The sequence below is a fragment of the Spermophilus citellus genome (genome assembly GCF_964194105.1).
Source record: "Spermophilus citellus genome assembly, chromosome: 4".
In the NCBI taxonomy this organism is placed as follows: Eukaryota; Metazoa; Chordata; class Mammalia; order Rodentia; family Sciuridae; genus Spermophilus; species Spermophilus citellus.
This window is the reverse complement of record NC_138185.1, coordinates 107284726-107304675: the sequence shown is the minus strand read 5'-3', so window position 1 is coordinate 107304675 and position 19950 is coordinate 107284726. Positions and strand designations below refer to the sequence as shown.

General features: G+C 41.9%; 1 protein-coding gene across 1 annotated transcript in view; it reads left to right on the top strand.

The window, feature by feature from the left end:
• The window catches only part of ARID3B (AT-rich interaction domain 3B), a 46935-nt gene that overhangs the window by 12482 nt on the left and 14503 nt on the right, over positions 1 to 19950 (top strand). The window contains exons 3-4 of the mRNA XM_081292720.1: positions 10698 to 10769; positions 10963 to 11035. Of these exons, the coding sequence (XP_081148846.1) occupies positions 10698 to 10769; positions 10963 to 11035 (145 nt within the window). The remainder of the gene's footprint in view (positions 1 to 10697; positions 10770 to 10962; positions 11036 to 19950) is intronic.

Below are 19950 nucleotides of genomic sequence, written 5' to 3'. Positions count from 1 at the left end.
ATTCTCTGGAATTTAAGATAATCTTTTGTGTTGGCCTTGTATATGATTAGTTCAATAAATGATCCATATGTACTTGGAAAGAATGCATATTTGCTATTTGTTAAAGGCAGTGTTTTGTATGTCTAATGGATCAAGTGTATTGATTTCTGTTTGAAATCTTCTTTAAGTTGCCTTTGTGTGATCGTTTTCAAAAAAAGGTGAGTTAAAATATTCCAGTGTAAGACTTGCTTTCTTTTGACTAGTATTTATTAGGTTAATTTAATTTATTTGGTTATTAGGATTGATGATACATTTGGATGATCTATTTCTGTCCTCTTATTTTGGATTTCGATTTATTCATACTTTTTATTTTCTTCTTTTCTGCCTTATATTGATTTGACTAAGAGGTTTATTTAGTATCTCTTCTACTGTTTTGGATGTTATACTTTCTGATTTTGTTCTTTTACTGGGGGGGAGGGTGTTTATTTTGTTTTTGTTTGGGGACCGGGGATTAAACACTAGAGGTGCTTAACTACTGAGCCAAATCCCCAACCCTTTTTATTTTTTTTTTGAGACAAGAGTCTCACTAAGTTGCTTAGGGGCTTCCTAGTTGCTGAGATTGGCTTGGAACTTGCAATCCTCCTGCTTCATATTCCCGAATTGCTGGGATTACAGGTATGCACCACCACACCTCTGTGTTTTGTTTTGTGATAGGGTCTTACTATGTTGCCTAACTGGTCTCTCACTCCTGGTCTTAAGCAATAACAGTCTTCCTGCCTCAGCCTCCCAATTAGCTCAGGCTACATGTGTTGATTACTCTTTTTTGCCCAGGGAAGTAGGGTGCTGGATATTAAACCCAGAGACATTTTGCCATTGAGCTACATCTGCAGCTTTATTTACTTACGTTTTTGAGATAGGGTCTCACTAAATTGCTTAGGGCCCCACTAAGTTGCTGATGCTGGCCTCAAACATGCCATCTTGGGGCTGGGGATATAGCTCAGTTAATAGAGTGCTTGCCTAGCATGCACAAGGCCCTGGGTTCAATCCCCAGCACCACCAAAAAAAAAAAAAAAGTCACCTGTGCAGTAAACATGCCATCTTCCTGCCTCGCCCTCTGAGTCTCTGGGATTATAGTCATGTCACATGCCCTTCTTGACTGCTGTTTTGTACCTTCATGAATATATTCTAGATTTGTACTTTATTTATTCCACTTGGGGCTTTTTTTTTTTTCTTTTTCTACCAACATTTTCTTTTACTTGTGTCTTTGTGTGCTCTTTCAACCTTATTTGTGTGTTGTCATAGTGTTCCCTCTCTATCCCCCACTTGGCCATTATTTTTTTAATTATTTGGACCAATGTTCTAACAGGAGTAGTGGAAACTTCTCATGAAGTCTTCTAGATATCTTTTTTTTTTTTTAACTAACTTTGTCTTTTATGGCATTCTGCATTCACATTCAGGTTTCCAATTTCTAATTCCCTCTTCAGTTCTATCTGCTCTATTTTACTAGTCTTTAAATTTTTATCTCAATTATTGTGTTTATTTATAAAAATTTTTTGGTATTTAAAATTTTGTCTGTTCTTACCTTGTGATTTCTATTCTTTAGCTCTTTGGGCATTTTTAACTTTTTAAACTTTATGTTGTGAAATTTGCTAAAAATTTTTATTGTGAAAATTTTAAATACACAAAAGGCAACAAAGTATGCATCCTTAATCCTGCTTTCTTTCATCAAGGATCAGTGTTTGACCATTCTTGTAAATATGACTGTTTGAAAGATGCTTTTATATTAGTCTATTATTTTTTCTTAATTCTTGGGGTGCATTCTCCCTTTACCATATTAGTCTCCTGTATAATGGTTTATTTTATCTTGTGGTAGTTTGTTTTTCTCATTTTGAGTGGGGATTTGTTTCTGTGGAAGTACTTGTAAGGGGAATTTTTCCTTTCTTCTGGGGCTCAGATATAGCTTAGCTAGTTGCATTGGTTTGGCTGATGTGAATTTAAAGTCCACATCTATGCCTAATGAAAGCATGAGTTTCTATGGACACTTTTTTCCCATAAATCCCCTAGTAGATGGCAAAGTTCCTTAATGCTTCTCTGGGCTAGTGGGCAGTTTTTCTGAGGTGATAATGATAAGTCTTTCAAGTCCTCTGACTTTAGTATAGTTATTTCAGTTCTGGTTCCTGACATGCAGGAGACTTGCAACCTGGACTCCTCTTCTGAGATGGGAGTATTTATGTGATACCAACTCCACTTCTCAGCCCTGAGCTGAGGAGTGCAATTCTTCCTTGAGCCCTTCAGCTTTGGTGCTTGCTCACTGATTTCTTCCTTTTTGTTTCTGACACTATGAAATGCTTACACCATAATAACCTGGGAGGGAAGTGTAGGCTGAGTACGTACCTGAGAGGAAGTTCTGAAAGTTTGTATTTGGTCCAGGCATGGTGGCACACACCTATAGTACCAGTGACTTGGGAACCTGAGGCAGGCATATTGCAGGTTTGAGGCCAGCCTCAGTAACTTTGTAAGGCCCTAAGCAACTAATAAGACCCTGTCTCAAAATAAAAAATGGCTGGTGGGGCTGGGGATGTGGCTCAAGCGGTAGCGCGCTCGCCTGGCATGCGTGTGGCCCGGGTTCGATCCTCAGCACCACATACCAACAAAGATGTTGTGTCCGCCGAGAACTGAAAAATAAATATTAAAAATTCTCTCTCTCTCTCTCTCTCTCTCTCTCTCTCTCTCTCTCTCTCCTCTCTCTCTCACTCTCTCTTTAAAAAAAAAATGGCTGGAATGTAGCTCAGTGGTAAAGCACCTCTGGGTTCAGTTCTCCAATAAAAATTTTAAAAATTCCTATACATTTAAATTGTATAACTTGAAAAATAGTTTTGTATTTGTGGAGCAGTGATTTGGGCCAGTTTCTCTAAACTCTTCAGATCTGTTTTCCTGCTGTGACACCTGGATGAGGGGCTCTCTTACTTGGCACAGAGAAAAGGAGGTAGGACTCTGTGGTTCTCAGATTTGAACTTGGTCTGGCCATTTCACCCCTTGGTATCAGGGTATCCTCTTCATCAGTGTTGCATTTTAATTTTTCTCCCTCCTTTTGTAAAAACACCTCATTTCAGCAGTCTGATTGCCTAGTGGAGTGATTCTGTGCCTAAATGGAAGGTAACTCCCCATTCCCCAACCCTACCCCCTTTCTCATACTTCATCAGTAAAGTGTCCCTTAGCTCTTTTTCCAAGCCACCGAATTTGAATTGATCTCTGTTGCTAGTAGGAGGTAGGCAGGCTCTTTCTGGTTCCTCCTAAAGTTACCTGACAGCGGAAGGTGTGCATCTGATAATTATAACTCCAGTGCTTCCAAGGCCTGAGTGATTTAGTTAAGAGCAGTAATCCTGATCTTATCAGGAAGGTTTTGTAGTCCAACAGTGTTGCTTATAACAGTATCTGTTTTACTTCCTGGGGCTCTCCTCTCCTTTAGGATTCTTCTGTAATCCTGCCATTACCCTCATGTCTCATTGGAATCAGTTGAAACTAGTGAGAGGGCAAAGAATGTTTTTTTCTTTTCTTCATACCAAATCTAGGAATTGGACTATTAATATTACAATGTCACCAACCAGGTCACAACCAAAGTAGTCACAAATGTAGCACATATATTATGTTTACAGAGCTACAGATCTAGCAAAAGACAAGGTAGTTTATTTATTTATTTATTTATTTTTAATCCCTAACAATCATCTCCACATTCAGCCCAAACACTTTATTACAGTCTGTATTTCAGAGCAATAAATTGATATCTGGGAGCCTGTGATCAGCCACTTGGAAGTCTAGTGATTTTGCTAATGAATACTTTGACGTTCATTTCCTAGAAATTTACCTAAATCCTTGGCTTTGGGCTTCATATCTATCAGATTATAGAGAGTACAAAGAAAGGAAACACATTATCACTCTGTGTCTTCAGAGAACACTCAAGAATCTCCATTTTAGGGCTGGGGGTGTGGCTCAAGCAGTAGTGCGCTCACCTGGCATGCATGCGGCCCGGGTTCGATCCTCAACACCACATACAAACAAAGATGTTGTGTCCGCTGATAACTAAAAAATAAATATTAAAAAAAATTTAAAAAAAAAAAGAATCTGCATTTTTTTAAGTTATCAGTGTGCTCAGTGGTGTTTAAGGATAGGATTATTTCTTAGAGGTTTCAGAGTGTGGGGAACCCAAGTGAAGAATTGGTAGCTTAGCCCTGTACTTTACCCTAAGGAAAGGGTTAACTTTTGCCTTGGAGAGGAGTGAGGAATGGGAACTAAAATTGCTTTGGACATCTGAGCTGTGCCTTTAATAAGATATTCCAGGTGGTCAAGGAGTAATCCTAAAATAGCCTAGATACTTAATTGCTTTTAAAGTCAGGCTCCTGTCTCTGGGGAGGTACAGCTCTAAGGAATGCAGTGCTGGCTCCTGAGATCTTAAGGCCTGGTCTGGTTGGATCTCTTCCTCCCCTGGGTCCCCTCCACCCCTGAGTCTCAGTAAAAAGAAAGGCCCAAGGTAGCCGCCTTGGACCAGGAGAATTTGCATTCTCTACAACAGAAGGTTGGCAATAAGTCTTTTGCTTCTGCTGCTACTAGCTACCTTAACCTGTTTTTCTCCTGGCTTGGATTTTGTTACCCCGTCCCCTAGGCAGTGGTCTGTTTTCATTAGTGCGCTGAGGCTTCCTGCTTGATCCCTTGCCCAGCTTCTGTTTGCATAGGAATATGTTTTGTTCACTGTAGGAATTCACAGTCACCCTTCTCTCTCTTTTTCATCCCTTTAACCCAAATCCAATTGATTCCCTGACTTGGCTGCCTCTTATGACAATCATTTGTTCTTGGTTCTCTCTCAAAACCCAAATTCTCAGTGTGGGCACAGCCACCCAGTTCAGCACTGGCTTTTTCTCAAGTCTTCAGTGCTGTTTATAAAAGCAATACATTGACATTGTAAATAACTGCAGAGGGATTAAAACATTTTATTAAATGAAGAAACTTAGTCTCTTATCTGAGACTAAGTATTATGAAGGAGTTATTTCTATAAATTATTCCATCCTTTCTTTCAGTGACATTCAAATGCAAATCTTTGTTGAAGTCTGGGGAGAAAAATTGGTAGGTTTTAACAGAGGAGTCAAAGTCAAATCTAGAAAAATATAACAAATTTTTAAAAAATAGCACAAACATAATTTTTGTTTTGTTGGGTTTTGTGATACACACACACTGTGTGTGTATGTGTGTGTGTGAGTGTGTGTGTGTTTGTGTGTTTTGTTTTGTGATGCTGGGAGTAAACCTAGGACCTTGTGCAAGTTCTAAGCAGCTGTCCTACTGCTGAGTTTTATACCCCCAACTGCCATAATTTATTTATTTTTTTGGGGGGGGGCGGGGTACTGGGGATTGAACTCAGGGGCACTGGACCACTGAGTCACATCCCCAGCCCTACTTTGTATTTTATTTAGAGATAGGATCTCACTGAGTGAGTTGCTTAGTGCCTTGCTTTTGCTGAGGTTGGCTTTGAACTTGTGATCAAAGCCAACTAGGTATCTGTGTGCATTTGTGTGTGTGTTTTATATTTATTTCAACATTAAGGAGTTGTTAAAAACATCCAGAACATTAATTTTAATCATTTGCTTTTGTGTTCAGAAAACATCCTCTGCCTTCCCACTGGTTCACAGTTCAGAGTTTAAATTTCCTCCTGGTATTCAAGGCATTTCACAGACTATTTCCACCTTAACTATTCAGACTTGCTGTCCTTACATCCTCCCTGCCAAAACATGCCTCGATTATCTCCTACTCCATACTCATTTAAACTATAAACCTCCCCTCAGCCCATTCTTCAAGGCCAGCTTAACCTCCACCTATGAGCATCCAGCATTTTCTTCCACCACTCAGGCACTTTCTGTTTTGATACTTGTTGCTTTGCATTATTAAATGCTATAGATGTGCTTGTTTTTCTAACTCATGGTAAAACTTCCAGTGGTGGGACCTATATTTTTGAGGATGGGGTACTCTCCTCAGCAGCTTGCACAGTGCTATTCCTAGGTGGGTTCTCAGGAAATCTGTGTTGAATAAATTTGTCATCAGATCTTTGCTTCTCAGGGCAGAAAGGGCCCCTAGAGATCATCTTGCCCAACCCCGTTTCGTGTTGGATTCCACACTGTGACATCCCAGACAGATGATCATCTAGAGACAGGAAGCTGCTCACCTCCTGAGAAGGCTCACTCCATTACTAGGCAGTTCTAATTGTTAAGAAGAGGCTTCACTTGTAGGCTTGGAACCTTCCCCCTGGCAACTTCTGCCCAGTAGCCCTCGGTTTGCTTTAGGGGATAGGAGGTGGGGGAGCAGATTCTCTTCCACAGGCAACTTTTAGATTTTTCAAATGTAGTGAATCTCTTCATTTTCTTCTAAGATTGAGATGTTAGACTAGAAGCACTGTTTTATTTTGAGTAGCAGTTAGATTAGTTAGATTTAGGGTTTGTTGTTTTTAAAACCTTATATGTACTTGACAGGATGCTGGGTGCCATTTTTCTCTGGTTCCCTCAGAAGTGTAATCTCCTTGTCTGCTTGTCAGTTTCTTTGTCTCCATCCCTTTTCCTCTCTCACCCCTTCTCTGCCCTCCCCTCTGTCTCTTATCCCCTGAGGGAATATAGGAGCTCATCCTACACTGGATAGATGGATTGTTTTGGAGGTAGGGGTAAATTCTTATTTCACTTCCCCCAGATAATTCTCAGAGCACATGTTGTGTTATTTCATTTGGTTGAAATACCCAAAAGACACTAATGAGATGAATCAAGGATTAAAAGAACCTCTCATTGATGAGAGCCACCCAAGGCTGTGACTTGGGCATTCTGTGGACAGAGGATTTTATTTCCACATTTTTCCTCTTTTTTTCTCCCTTCTTGATCTTTCCAACCAGACTGTGTTCCAATACTCTTTCATGAGGCTGCAGGATGTTATGAAGTGAGACCTAGGTGTGAATCCTGTTGCTGCTACTTGGAAGTTCTGAGGCTTTGGGCTAGTTGCTTGAACGCATTGAGCCAATTTTTCCCCAACTCTTAAATAACCCCCAAACATTGTAGAATTAAGTAAGAAAAAGCTTCTCAGGCTCCTGGTCCAGCCCTTAAAACACAAAAAGCACACAAATACTATATTCCTTTTCCTTCCTCCCCCTTCTTTCACTACCATTTTGGAGGGATTTACAGGCAAAACACTCTGACTTCCTTGGGGAAAATAGGCCAATGTGAGTGTAGAAGCCAAATCTGGTGTTGGATGGGTATTTGGGAGCAAACTGTCAGTTTCCTGTGAGCTCCTGGTGAGATCAAAGATGTTTAAAGAGTTCTAAAGTAGAAGAGGCTGTAAATGGCAATAAGTGACCACTCTGGCTACTGCTGACTTCCCACACACATTTCTGGGCTATATAATACTGTGGTCTGCTGCTGATGGGGTAACAGAACCTGTTCCTCAGCAGGGTATACTTCCATGCAGCAGCCCTTCATCTGAAATGCTCTCTCTGTGGATCCCTTGTGAACCCGAAAGGGTTGAGCTCTTTTTGCATGTGTGTCTCCACACTTCTCCTGCTTCCACTATTTCCTGTTTTCTTCCACCTCTGTAGCCTCTGTCAGCCAATACTCATCATCCTAGAAAAATTATTTTGGTGTTGGTAACTTTCTAGTTTGTTACACCCATAGCTCATTGATAGTCTAAGAAACTTCTTGTACATAAACTTGAATTGCGTAAGCCATGTTTTTATGGCAGTTGATCGGAGAACCAAGAGAATTACTGGTTAAGCTTATAATCTTGCCATTGGGAAGGGAGGGAGAGTGGAGACAGAGGAGTTATGAGGTTGATGGTCCTAGGAGAGCCCATGTCTGTCTTTTAGCATTTATGTCAGTGCTTTTTGTGTGCTGGAGACAGGAGATACCCATAGATGCTTTAAGAGTGAAGACATAGGGGTACAAATAACCAGAACTTGAGCTGAAAAGCGTTGAATCTGCCTGGTGGACAGCGTTCAGGAATTACTCTCACCTCAGCAAGAAAATCCTGTGAAGCAGGATCAAAGTTTACCTCAAGACAGAGGCATCACTGCACATTAGACATTTTTCCATCAGCCCCAACTGAATATTTTAAATTAACGGGCCATCATTGACTTGGAATTAGACTAAAGAAAACATGCCCACACTGAGTCATCTGTTTTCCTTGCATTTTCTTTCAGTAGTAACTGACAATTCCTTTCTATGGAAAGCTTAAATAGTGGCATTACTCAAAGAGTTTGGTGTCTTATTTTTGTCCTCTTCTGGTCAGTGTTTCTGTCCTCTAGTCACTGAGTTGAAAGCCTTTTAGGCTAAAATTCTGTTACAAAGCAGATTTCTCAGCTATATCCGATGCTCAGATTCCTTTCCAGTTTGGGAAGAGCTGGAATGGAGGCCTGGCGGGGCCCCAGCCCCCACTGTACCAAAACATTCTTCTCTGTCTCTGGAGCTGAGCTCACACTTGGGTGTTTATTTTCACACATAGTACCATGGTGCTCACACTGGCATGCTTGTTCTCACACTCCTGTCCTGCTGAGAGAGCCCTGTCTGAGATTTCTAGCTTGTGGATTCTGTCCTCACCATCCAACTGAGTGTTAAATAGTTTCTGAATGAGCCTTCAGCATGTCTGCAAGTTACAGTAATTAGCAAAAAAACTGGAGTTTTCATCTCTTAGTGACCTATAGAGAAAGAATTATCTTATGAAAAATGTAGGCCTCAGATCTCTGGCTATGGAGGGTTGGGAATTGAGCTGCCACCGTAAACAGCTGACATAACAGAAGCAGCAATGATCCCCCCATTAAATGTCTTTCAGCCAATGGGGGCTCCTGGGATAATTGACTTTCCAGCAGGAATTACTGGCTCAAACAAAATCACTGGGCATTAGAGCGACCTACTGCATCCTTTGAAAGCGGGAATGTAACAGTCTGGTTTTGCTGACCTGACAGGCATAATTCATCTTGATTATTCATTGTACTAGTTACCACCAGATGACACTATATTTCTGGTGGCTGTAATTACAATGTGGAGTTGAGGTTTAAAAAAAAAAAAAATCAAGCTAGTGTTTCTCCAGCTTGGTTATTGGGTTCTCTGAGCTGAAGTTGTTGTAGGAACAGTTCTAACAATGTCTACTTCAGGATCTGATGAGCGCCTGGTATGATAGCATTTACCAAGCACTTCCTTACACACATCTTTTAATAGATAAGCAGGGAAACAATTTGGTGTAGCCTGTTTCATTTCAACTGACAGGGTGTCGCTTCTTTGTTAGGTTTACTTTACCCTGTGCTGAATTGTTGCTATTGGGAAATGGCTTTGCATCTCAGAGCCCCCTTTGAGTAGAAAAAAAACAAGTATGGCCTCCAGATATAACTGATTGATGCCTCCTGCTTTCAGGCTAGCTTGATTAAAGGGAGAGCGGGGGTAAACTGAAATCTAGTCAAACTCTCATTTTTTGACAGAACTAGATCCCCATGCAGTCCAAAGAATGTGCTCCCAAGAAACCTCTGTTCTAAGCCCCTCCTCTACCACAAACATACCCCAGCTAGGTGGGTGATGTTTTTGCATGTGTCTGTGGAACTAGGAGACAAAGGAGAGCATGTAACAGGGTCAGGGCATCTAGTCGCACCCATTGGACCCTCCATTGTCCCATGGGTCAAGAGTAAGTAGCAAAATTATACAGGTTTCATACTCGCCACCAGCACAGAGACATTGTGACTGTACCATATGGAATGTGCATTTATATATTTTTTGAAGAGGCATTTAGTTGGTTCAAATAACCAGTTAATTATGTGCCAGACAATGTGATGTGTGCTGGGGTACAAAGATAAATAAGATGCCTTTGCTCTCAAGGAGCTTTCCTTCTGGTGGGGATGACAGATAATTCCAAAGTACTGTTAAATTCTAAACTAGCAATAGACAGACACTGCTCCTAGGGTCCTTAGTGCAGCTGGGGATAAAGGGAGGCACTCTTGCAGAAGAGGTGCCTGATTTGAGGAGAAAGAGTTACCCGGCTGATTTAAAGGTAAGAAGCAAATTTAAAGAGCATAAACAAAGGCGTGTTTACTCTCTCTTCTGTTCAGTTGAATGTTGTTGATTTAATCTAATCAAGTAATTAAACTTAGGTTGTTCATTATTTTCCTAATGAAAATGAACTGTGCCCAAGAGTCACCAGTCTGTACTTTGGGAACAGCCTCAGGCTATGATGACCCTCATATCACTAAGGCATTTTTATCACTAGGCTTAGGGCTTCCAATGTGAGGCTTGATGGAGAGACCACAACTTCTAGGTCTTTACCCTGCTCCCTTTAGCCCTTTATCTCCACTGGGAGCATTGTGTAGGAAACTAGTATGAGTATCTTCACACCTGTAGCTCAGCAGATTTTAGGGTGATGGCTTCTGGAAGATCAACTGGGGAATGAAAGGTTTTTAGAACAGTGGGCCTTTGGGTCCCCTTTTTACAGCTTTATCAACTATAAGTGATACCCACTCTTCTCCAACAGTGTAGAAGGAGAAAAAAAAAGAAAGATATTCTTGTAAGAGTATTAGAGGTGGTGGTCACTTAGCAGTCATTTCTAGTCTGAGCCAAGCATCATCTGAAGGGCATCATCTTCCCCTAAAATGATTACCTTGCCCTCATACTCTTTCTCTTCCTATTCCCTTCTCAACATTGTTATGTTTTGTTCCCCTCTAGAATGGTGGTTTGGCCTGGAGTGATGATGCCGATGGAGGTCGGGGAAGAGAGATCTCTCGAGATTTTGCCAAGGTCTGTAATATGTCCTGTGTGATAAAGATGAGGGCAGTTCTGCAGTGGGTTGTGTCTGTTCCCTAAGAATGAGGATGTGAGTGGTTAGTCAGTCGCACTGTAGTTGTTTGGGTGATTGTAGTGTCTCTACTATGAGATTTCTTACAGTGAAGTGGAATGTTTCATTGTTTTTCTCTTGGGGTTGGGATTGCAGCTGTATGAACTGGACAGTGATCCTGAAAGGAAAGAATTCCTGGATGACCTCTTCATCTTTATGCAGAAGAGGGGTGAGTGTGCAGTCTCTTTGGTATTCCAATTCAGTGCTTATTTATTAAGAGCTTTCTGTGTGCTAGTCACTGTTACACATCCTTCCTTACCCATCCTTGTCCAGAAAGATGAGCAGCATTTACTGCTCAGGTAAATGGTTTAGGATTTGTCTGAAAATTGGCAACCACATTGAAGAAGAAAGAGATGAGGGCTGGGGATGTGGCTCAAGCGGTAGCGCGCTTGCCTGGCATGCGTGCAGCCCGGGTTTGATCCTCAGCGCCACATACCAACAAAGATGTTGTGTCCGCCAAGAACTAAAAAATAAATATTAAAAATTCTCTCTCTCTCTCCTCTCTCACTCTCTCTTTAAAAAAAAAAAAAAGAAAAAGAAAGAGATGACTGGCAGAAAATGGATGGAGTGATCATCCTTGGCACTGCCTTATTTCTGTCTCTCTTCTAATTAACTGGTCTCTGGAGTCATTTCAAATTCAAATATGCTTTATTCTTAGCCTTATAGCTGCCCTGGGCTTCACTTAGACTAGCATGTGGGGCTTCTTGATGATGTATCTAATATCATAGAGACTGAGAATGGTAAGTAGAACAATTTTTTAGAGAAACTGAAATGATCCACAGAGAAAAAGTCAACATTTTCTTCAACATTGGCTCTTTGATATTTGCATCCAGTGGTTTGGTCAGAATATTTCTGCAGTTTAACTGTAGGGTATGTGTATATCTGCATTGAAATGCACCCACTCAATTCTCTCCTCCTTTCCTTTCCTTTCCTGCCTTTCTCACCAACCCCAATAGCCATCGCACTGTAGACCATGATGTGACTGAGTCTTGAGCCCAGTGACTCAACTTCCTAGTTTAATATCATATCATAGCAATGGGTCCACCAGCTGGGTCAGTCCTCAGGAAGCATGGCCAGAAACCAGATTCTCTAGGAGAATGCCCTCAGCAAACTGTGTGACTCCAGTTTTATCACCCTGAGGATACAGCCATAGGAGAGCGCTGCTTCTAGGACCCTGCTGATATCTGATCATGCATCCTTGGGGGGTCTGTGGCAGCAACTTTATTGAGACTTGGGAGTGAAATTCTCCTTATTATTCTAGGCTGAGCTTCTGTTTCTTTCTCTCTCTCTCTCTCTCTCTCTCTCTCTCTCTCTCTCTCTCGCGCGCGCGCGCGCGCGCGCGCATTTTCTCTCCCTCCCTCTCTCCTCCTTTCTTCCCTCCTTTCCTCCTCCCCTCCCTCTCTTTCTCCTCCCTTTTTCACCTTCCAAAGCCTTATTGCCTTCTTGGTAGCAGGGCTATTACTGCTGGTTTACTTAAAAGGGCAATCGAAAGTTTTAAGTCTCTTTCCCTGCAATCTCCAAGCCTATAAAAGCAGTTTAAGCGGCCCTAATTAGTTTACTTCTCCAGCGGTTATCTGGAGCTGCATGTGTTAGTAAAAAACAAGAATATAATCCCGAAAGATAATGTGACTGGCAGCAATGAAACTCCCTGGTTGCCCTGAGAGAGAGAAATCCACTTAATACTTTGGTCTCCCTTTCCAATTACCTTTTAATTATTTACAAGCTTCACAAGCCCAGCTGGTGCAAACCCAGGAGCTGATCCTGTCTCAGAGGGGCTGCCATAGCAATATAGATTTTAATCAGCAATGTAGCTCCACTGCTTTATTTTCTACTTTATTGTTTTTCCCCTTCCCAGAAGGATTTTTAAGGGGAAATGGAAGTTAGATCAGCCTAGCCAAGAGCGAATGTCAGTAATTGTTTACTGCTACATGTCTCCACTAGAGTAGGAGCTCCTCAAGGACAGCTACTTTGTCATACATCTGTGCCCACAATGTTAGCACAGGTCCAGGCAGAGAGGTACTGGCATGTTTGCTGTCTGAATAGTCTTCTTGTTGTCATAACTCAGTTTGCCATGCAGGGCAGCTGAGCTCCCTTGAGATTTTGGGTGCCTCTTCTTCCTTTCTACAGCTGCCCTGATTGGAGGTCAGTAGAGAGCACTCTTTGCTATCTACCTGCTATTCTGGGGCTGCCAGATAGTCATTTACTGTATTTCTGAGTGAACCCAAAGTAGAAGTCTTTGCCTTTGGTCAATTTATGGTTATTTGGGTCCTGAGTTAAATCTTTGTCCTCTACTCAGCACTTATGTCAGATATTTCACTATTTGCTATCACCACCAATAAGAGGGAAACAGTTCAGCTGGCTTCTTGTTAGTTACTCTAATACACGATTTCTTGGCCACAGCACTATTTGCTTTGGGAACTGGATTATCCTGTGCACTGGAGGACATCAGCAGTATCTGGACCTCATCTCCCTAGGTATTAATATTAACCACCACCACCCACAAGTCATGACAACCAGAAATGCCTCTGGGTATTTTAAGTGACACCTAGGAGATCAAAATTGCCTCCTAGTAAGAACCACTGCCATAGAAGGATGGGGAAGAGTGTAAAGATAAGAATTCTTTTCTGCAGAATCCAGGCACAGTGTCACACATTTGTAATCCCAGCTACATGGGAGGTTGAGGCAGGAGGATCTCAAGTTTGAGATCAGTCTTAGCAAATTAGCCCTGTCTCAAAAAAAATAAAAAGGGCTGTGGATATAGCTCACTGATAGAGTATCCCTGGGTTCAATTCCCATTTACCACCCCACCTCCCCAAAAAAATGATCTGTAAGAAAAAAAATCTCATTATGGAAATCACCTTAACTTCTTTTCAGTACCTGAGGGTGGGCCTGAGTCAGGTGGTATCTTGAGCTCCCCCCCCCCCCACACACACACACACTAATTGCCAGAGGGTACTGGGAGCCCACACCCTGGGCTGGAGTGCAGAGAAAGCCTCTCAGAGGGGCTGTGGCTCCAGTGTATGAAAGACCTAGAGTCTCCTTCCTGTAATGCTCTTATCTGATAAATTAGAGTGATAGTTCAAAAGAGCTAGGAGCAGATTGTACTCTGAATCATGTGAAACTTGCTGTCTTTGCTCTTCCCAGAATGGGCAGGCCAAGAGCCCCTAGACATGTATGACTTATTTGTCATTCCCAAAGTGGAGTGTCTAGGACACTTGAGCCAGATCTTGTTAACTGAGACCAAGGAAAAAATCTCAGACCTTGGCAGAAGATCAGCAACTCAGCTTCTGGAGCTAATGTAAGGATAAGTAGTAGATTGTGCAGGAGTGATGAGCACAGCCTGAATTTGAAAGGCCTGTGATGTCCACCTGCACTGTGAGCAAGATCGGGCAGCTTTGACACAGCAGGCTACCACTGAGGAAGTAGACTGGGCTGCAAAGGAGGCAGCCCTCAGCAGGCTGCTCCGAATGACTGCAGCTGCAGGTGATAAAACGACAGTCCAGTGGGAGAAGGGCACAGACTTTAACTGCTGCTTTGTGCTGTCTCTCGGCTATTAACACATTTGGGTGAATTGACCACAACAGATGGTCCTTTCAGCTGTCAGCCGTTGGTGTCTAGGCCTTGCACCCTGGTAAGCACCCAGTTGAACAGCAGAGGAGCCTGATAATAGTAGAGTGAGCTGAGACAGTGCCCCACTCATGCTGTCTCCTGCTGGCCTTGGAATGGCACTGCTGCAATCATGTCAGGAGACCCAAGGAGAGGGAAAGAGCTCTGGACTAATGAGTGCAAATCCAGGGCTAACAACCACCCCTCTTCATGATCTTGAGCAAACCCTTCCCTTCTGGTGGCCATCTGTAAAATGAGAAGGTTATCTTAGAGTCAACTTATAAGTTTCTGTGCTCTGTATTATGGTATCCATGATTGTTCTATTGAACTCCCCACAGACAATGAACTACCCTTGATGAACAAAAAGAAAGAAGAAAATAATTATGTGAAAACTATACCAACAATCTCTCAGACCAAATGTTTCTTTGCTAAATAATGTATTTCCTCTTTTGCTGACTGAAGCCAAATTGAATAAAACAAGTTGCTCTGTATCCCCAGGCCCTGCCAAGAATATTGCTCTAAGAAAGATGAGTTAGATTTCAGAACTCTAATGTCCCTTTTTGCTTACTTTTGCTGTTGGCACACATATACTTGAAGGTACACATGTAGGTGCATCAGGCATGTGTATGTGTATGTTTCTTTGCAAAAAAGTCAAAAACTTCTAAAAAGGGGCCAAGGGTTGTGGTTCAATGGCAGAGCGCTTGCCCCTCACGTGTGAGGCACTGGGTTTGATCTTCAGCACCACATAAAAATAAAAAAAAAAAAAGATTGGGAATTGGTAAATAAAGTTTCTAAAAAAAACTTCTAAAAAAAATTGACCAGTTTAACTCACTGTGGGTGGTTTCTGAGCTACTATTCCCTGAGAGATTTTTCCATTTAGTTTTCCAGTGCCCAAGGGAAGGGACTGATTTATAAGTCTGATAAGCAAAGGCTGTGTATAAACAATTCTATTTTTCATCAGTGAGGAAGAAAAACTTGTTTCCTGGCAGGTGAAACAAAAGTATAGTCTCATTAAAGAGCCATGATGATGATGATGATACAGGTGAAACAAAAGTATAGTCTCATTAAAGAGCCATGATGATGATGATGATGGTGGTGGTGGTGGTGGTAGTGGTGGTGGTGGTGGTGGTGATGATGATGAAAATTATGTTGGCAATTTTGTAGTTCTTTTTTTATTATTAACCCATACACTTTACAGAACTCTTTTGGCCCATTATCTGCTGCCCACAGCTATAGCTCAATGGGATAGAGAAAGCAAAGATTATCACCTGCAGCCATGATGAATCAGCCCCAAGATTCAGGGACTTACCTATAGCCAGAGAGCAGACCTTAGCCTTTAATATTCTAACTTTCAGAACAATGTTCTTTCCTCCTCCTCCTCCTCCTCCTTCTTCTTTTTTTTTTTTTTTTTTTAGTTATAAATGGACACGAATACCTTTATTTCTTTCATTCATTTATTTATTTATTTTTATGTGGTGCTGAGGATCAAATCCAATGCCTCACACATGTGAGGCAAGAGCTCTGCCATTGAGCTACAACCCTGCCCCTGCTCTTCTTGCTTTTGGGAAATGTGTTCCCTAACACTGGCAACCCCATTACTTCCCTTTGGAGTACCCAATAAGCCTGTCTCTCCTTCAGCATTCTGAGGCCCACAGAGTGCTGGCTACCTACATTGGCTGTGGCCCAGTAGAAGGTCCCATAGCATTTAGCTGATTAGCTCAGGGTAAAAAACGCTGTGTGCAAGAGGAATCTGCATCCCAGGGTTATCACTCCTGTCTCTTGAAAAAGCAGGTATGACAATTCATAGGGGTAAGGAAACTGCCATCTCTCAAGGCAGGATGGGATAGAATCAGAGGAAACACACCCATAATGCCCTCAAACAGGGCTGTCCCTTCCTGCTCTCCCCACCCCCTACCTCCCACCCCCAGCTAAGGAACTGCCTGCCTGTTCACATGGAAGACAAGTTTTGTCAAGACCTCACTAGTAGAGAAGCCCTACCACCCCCACTAGTTCTGGCCAAGGCTGCCTACTGACCTTGGTTTTCCCCAATGGATTGTTGGATCTGTTTTTGATGTGTATATACAAAGAATTTACTGTGGGAAAAGGGCTTGGTCTGCCTCAAAGTGCAATTTGAGTGTTTTTCCTTCTGTTGTGTGCTTATCTATCCATCTCAGGCAAGGAAATGTTCACGACATACATTGCTTTTGCCATTTGGTAAAGACGATTTCTTCTGTGTTCTTTGTATCTTGTAGTAAATATTCTGTGCCCTGGATACCCTTCCTGATAGAATAAAATATGTTGTCTTTGTCAGATTAAATAAGTTGGTGGTCTTCACTTTCTAACTTTATCTCCAAATGAAAGTCTAAAATGCATATTTTTGACTCTCAGGATAAGCCTTTTGTCAGAGGCCAGGTCCTTTTCTTGCTCCAGGTGATCCAGCTGCTATGATAAACATGGTGTTTCTCCTTCACCTCTTATAATAATCATTTAATACTCAGTTATCCACAGTGAATGGGAAGAGAGCCTGGATTTTTTTTTTTTTTTTAATACCAGGGATTGAAAACTCAAGGGCTATTAACCGCTGTGCCATATGCCCAGCTCTTTTTGTTTTATTTATTTATTTGTTTGTTTGTTTGTTTTTGGATGCATGATCTCACTAAGTTGCTTAGGGCCTTGCTAAGTTGCTGAGGTTGGCTTTGAACTTGCAATCATCCTGTCTCACCCTCCTGAGCCCTTGAGATTACAGGCATGCAATTAATGGCGCAGTTTGTCATTAAATTCAACATCTTTCCTTTCAAAGTCTTATCGGTGGGCTGGAGATGTGGCTTAGATGTAGAGTGCTTGCCTAGCATGCATAAGGCCCCAATTTCAATCCCCAGCCCTACAAAAATAAAAATAAAAATCTTTTGTTGGTTTTTCTAGCACGTGGATGGTAAAATTGAGTTGTTTCATAGTGTTTGCCTATTGTGTTCCAATTGAGCCAATATTCATTAATTATCCAAGGGTTGATCTAAGGAAAGGTTGAAGTGAGAGTTTGACCCACTTATGCCTTGAGGATATTGCAAGGCCTAAGAGTCTAGTGGCAAGATTGGCAGTAGAAGATCAGATAATGGTGCATATCCAGGCAATTGAGGTGTACTCCTCCCAGCCAGCCAAGGTGTGGTAATCCAGCATCAGGCAGAGCAGAGAGGGTCTGACAGTCCACTCTTGCCAACTTCTCTTCTGTTCACTTGGAAGACAAGTTTTGTCAAGACCTCACTAGTAGAGCAGCCCTGCAGTTTTTAAGGAAAGCGATGGCATGACCATAATCATCATTTATTATTAACCATAGCAGAATACAACATTATGTCACTATTGAATTTCACCCAAGCAATTAGTAGTGCAAGTTAGAGTATCAAAAACAGTGATTTAGCTGGGCATGGTGGTGCCTGCCTGTAATCCTAGCTTTTGGGGAGGCTGAAGCTGGGGGATTACAAATTCAAGGCCAGCTCCAGCAACTTAGCCAGGCTTGACTCAAATAAAAATTATAAAGGGCTGGAGATGTAGCTCAGTGGCAGAGTACCCTTGAGTTCAATTACCAGTAGGGAATATGGGGCCGGGGGTGGGAGAGGGGGCAGTAAAATTAGCCTCCCAGATTGTAGAGCAGCTAGAATTCCCATACATTGCTGATGGGAGTATAAATGGGTACAACCACTTTGGAATCTGTTTTGTGGCTAACATGCTGAGCCTGTTACCCAGCAGTTCTACTTCTGGGTGTATACCCAACAGAAACAAGTGCTGTTCTTCATGAAAGACACATGCAAAGATATTGATAGCATCACTATTCATGATAGTTGGAAACGAAAAATAACTCAAATGCCCATCAGTAGTAGAATGGACTAATAAGCTGTGGCACAGACATAGTGCAGTACAGTGAAAAAATGAACTGCTGCTGTATACCTGAAATGACTCTCATAGTCCTAATGTTGAGCAAAAGCCAAACACAAAAGATTATATTTTATTTATTTTTTAATATTTTTAGTTGTATATATAATACCTTTATTTTATTTATTTGTTTTTATGTGGCACTGAGGATCAAACCCAGTGACTCACACATGCTAAGGCAAGCGCTCTACCTCTGAGCCACAAGCCCAGCCCAAAAGATTACATTTTAAAAAAAGGTTGTGGGGCTGGGGTTGTGGCTCAGTGACAGAGCACTTGCCTAGCATGTGTGAGGCACTGGGTTCGATCCTCAGTGCCACATAAAAAAATAAATAAAAGCCACAGTGGTGGCGCTTGCCTATAATCCCAGGGCTTGGGAGGCTAAGGCAGGAGGATCAGGAGTTTAAAGCCAGCCTCAGCAACAGCGAGGCAATAAACAACTCAGTGAAACCCTGTCTCTAAATAAAATTCAAAATAGGGCTAGGGATGTGGCTTAATGATCAAGTGCCCCTGAGTTCAATCCCTGTACCTAAATAAATAAAAGTTTTGGTGGTGGTGGTGGTGGTGGTTGTTTTTAAGTGACTTTTTTTTAAAAAAAGTATGAGATTTTTTTAAAAAAAGCTTATATACTATATTCTTCCATTTATATAAAGTTCAGGAAAATGCATTTCAGGATAGTGGTTAGTTACCTCCAGGCTGGTGGGATTGGAGGATGGATGTTGATTGAGAATGGCTGTGGTGGAGTTTTCTGGGACCCTGGAAACATTCTGTATTTTGTCTTGAAGGATGGTTACATGGGTGCATATGGAAGTACAGATCCATTGTATACTTAGGTTAGTGCACCATACCATATGTAAGTCAGACCCACTCAGTATGCAATCGGAGGCAGCAGATTTAAGTATACCTGTCAGTCCAGTAAAAGGATACTAGCGGGCTGGGGATATGGCTCAAGCGGTAGCGAGTTCGCCTGGCATGTGTGCAGCCCGGGTTTGATCCTCAGCACCACATACAAACAAAGATGTTGTGTCCGCCGAGAACTAAAAAATAAATATTAAAAATTTTCTCTCTCTCTCTCTCTCTCTCTCTCTCTCTCTCTCTCTCTCTCTCAAAAAAAAAAAAAAAAAAAAATATGGGATCTGGGGCTGGGCTCGCTGTGTCACAAGGACGATCCAGAGCTCTGAACTCAGCCACCAGGCTTCCCTTTAAAAAAAAAAAAAATTTTAAAAAAATAGGATACTAGCATGTCCTTAACTCTGCCCTGCCCTCTGGAACAGTCAGGCTACAGACTGCTGGACACTGCCACCCAGTCTCCCCATGGGAAGGTATTTTCTACATAAACAAGTTGGGGAAAAATCACCAGTCATTTCCCTGAGCAGCACAAAAATGCTATAGTGGAGTGGTTCGGAAGCTGGCCTGCCTGCCTGTGCACATTCCCTGCTTAACATGAGTTTTTCTAAACTCATCTAGGCTCCCTGGTCAGCTCTCTTGACAGGCTATGGAAATGATTAATGATCTCTTTCAAAGCCAGGAAAAAGCAGCAAGGGTCCCTAGTAGGGC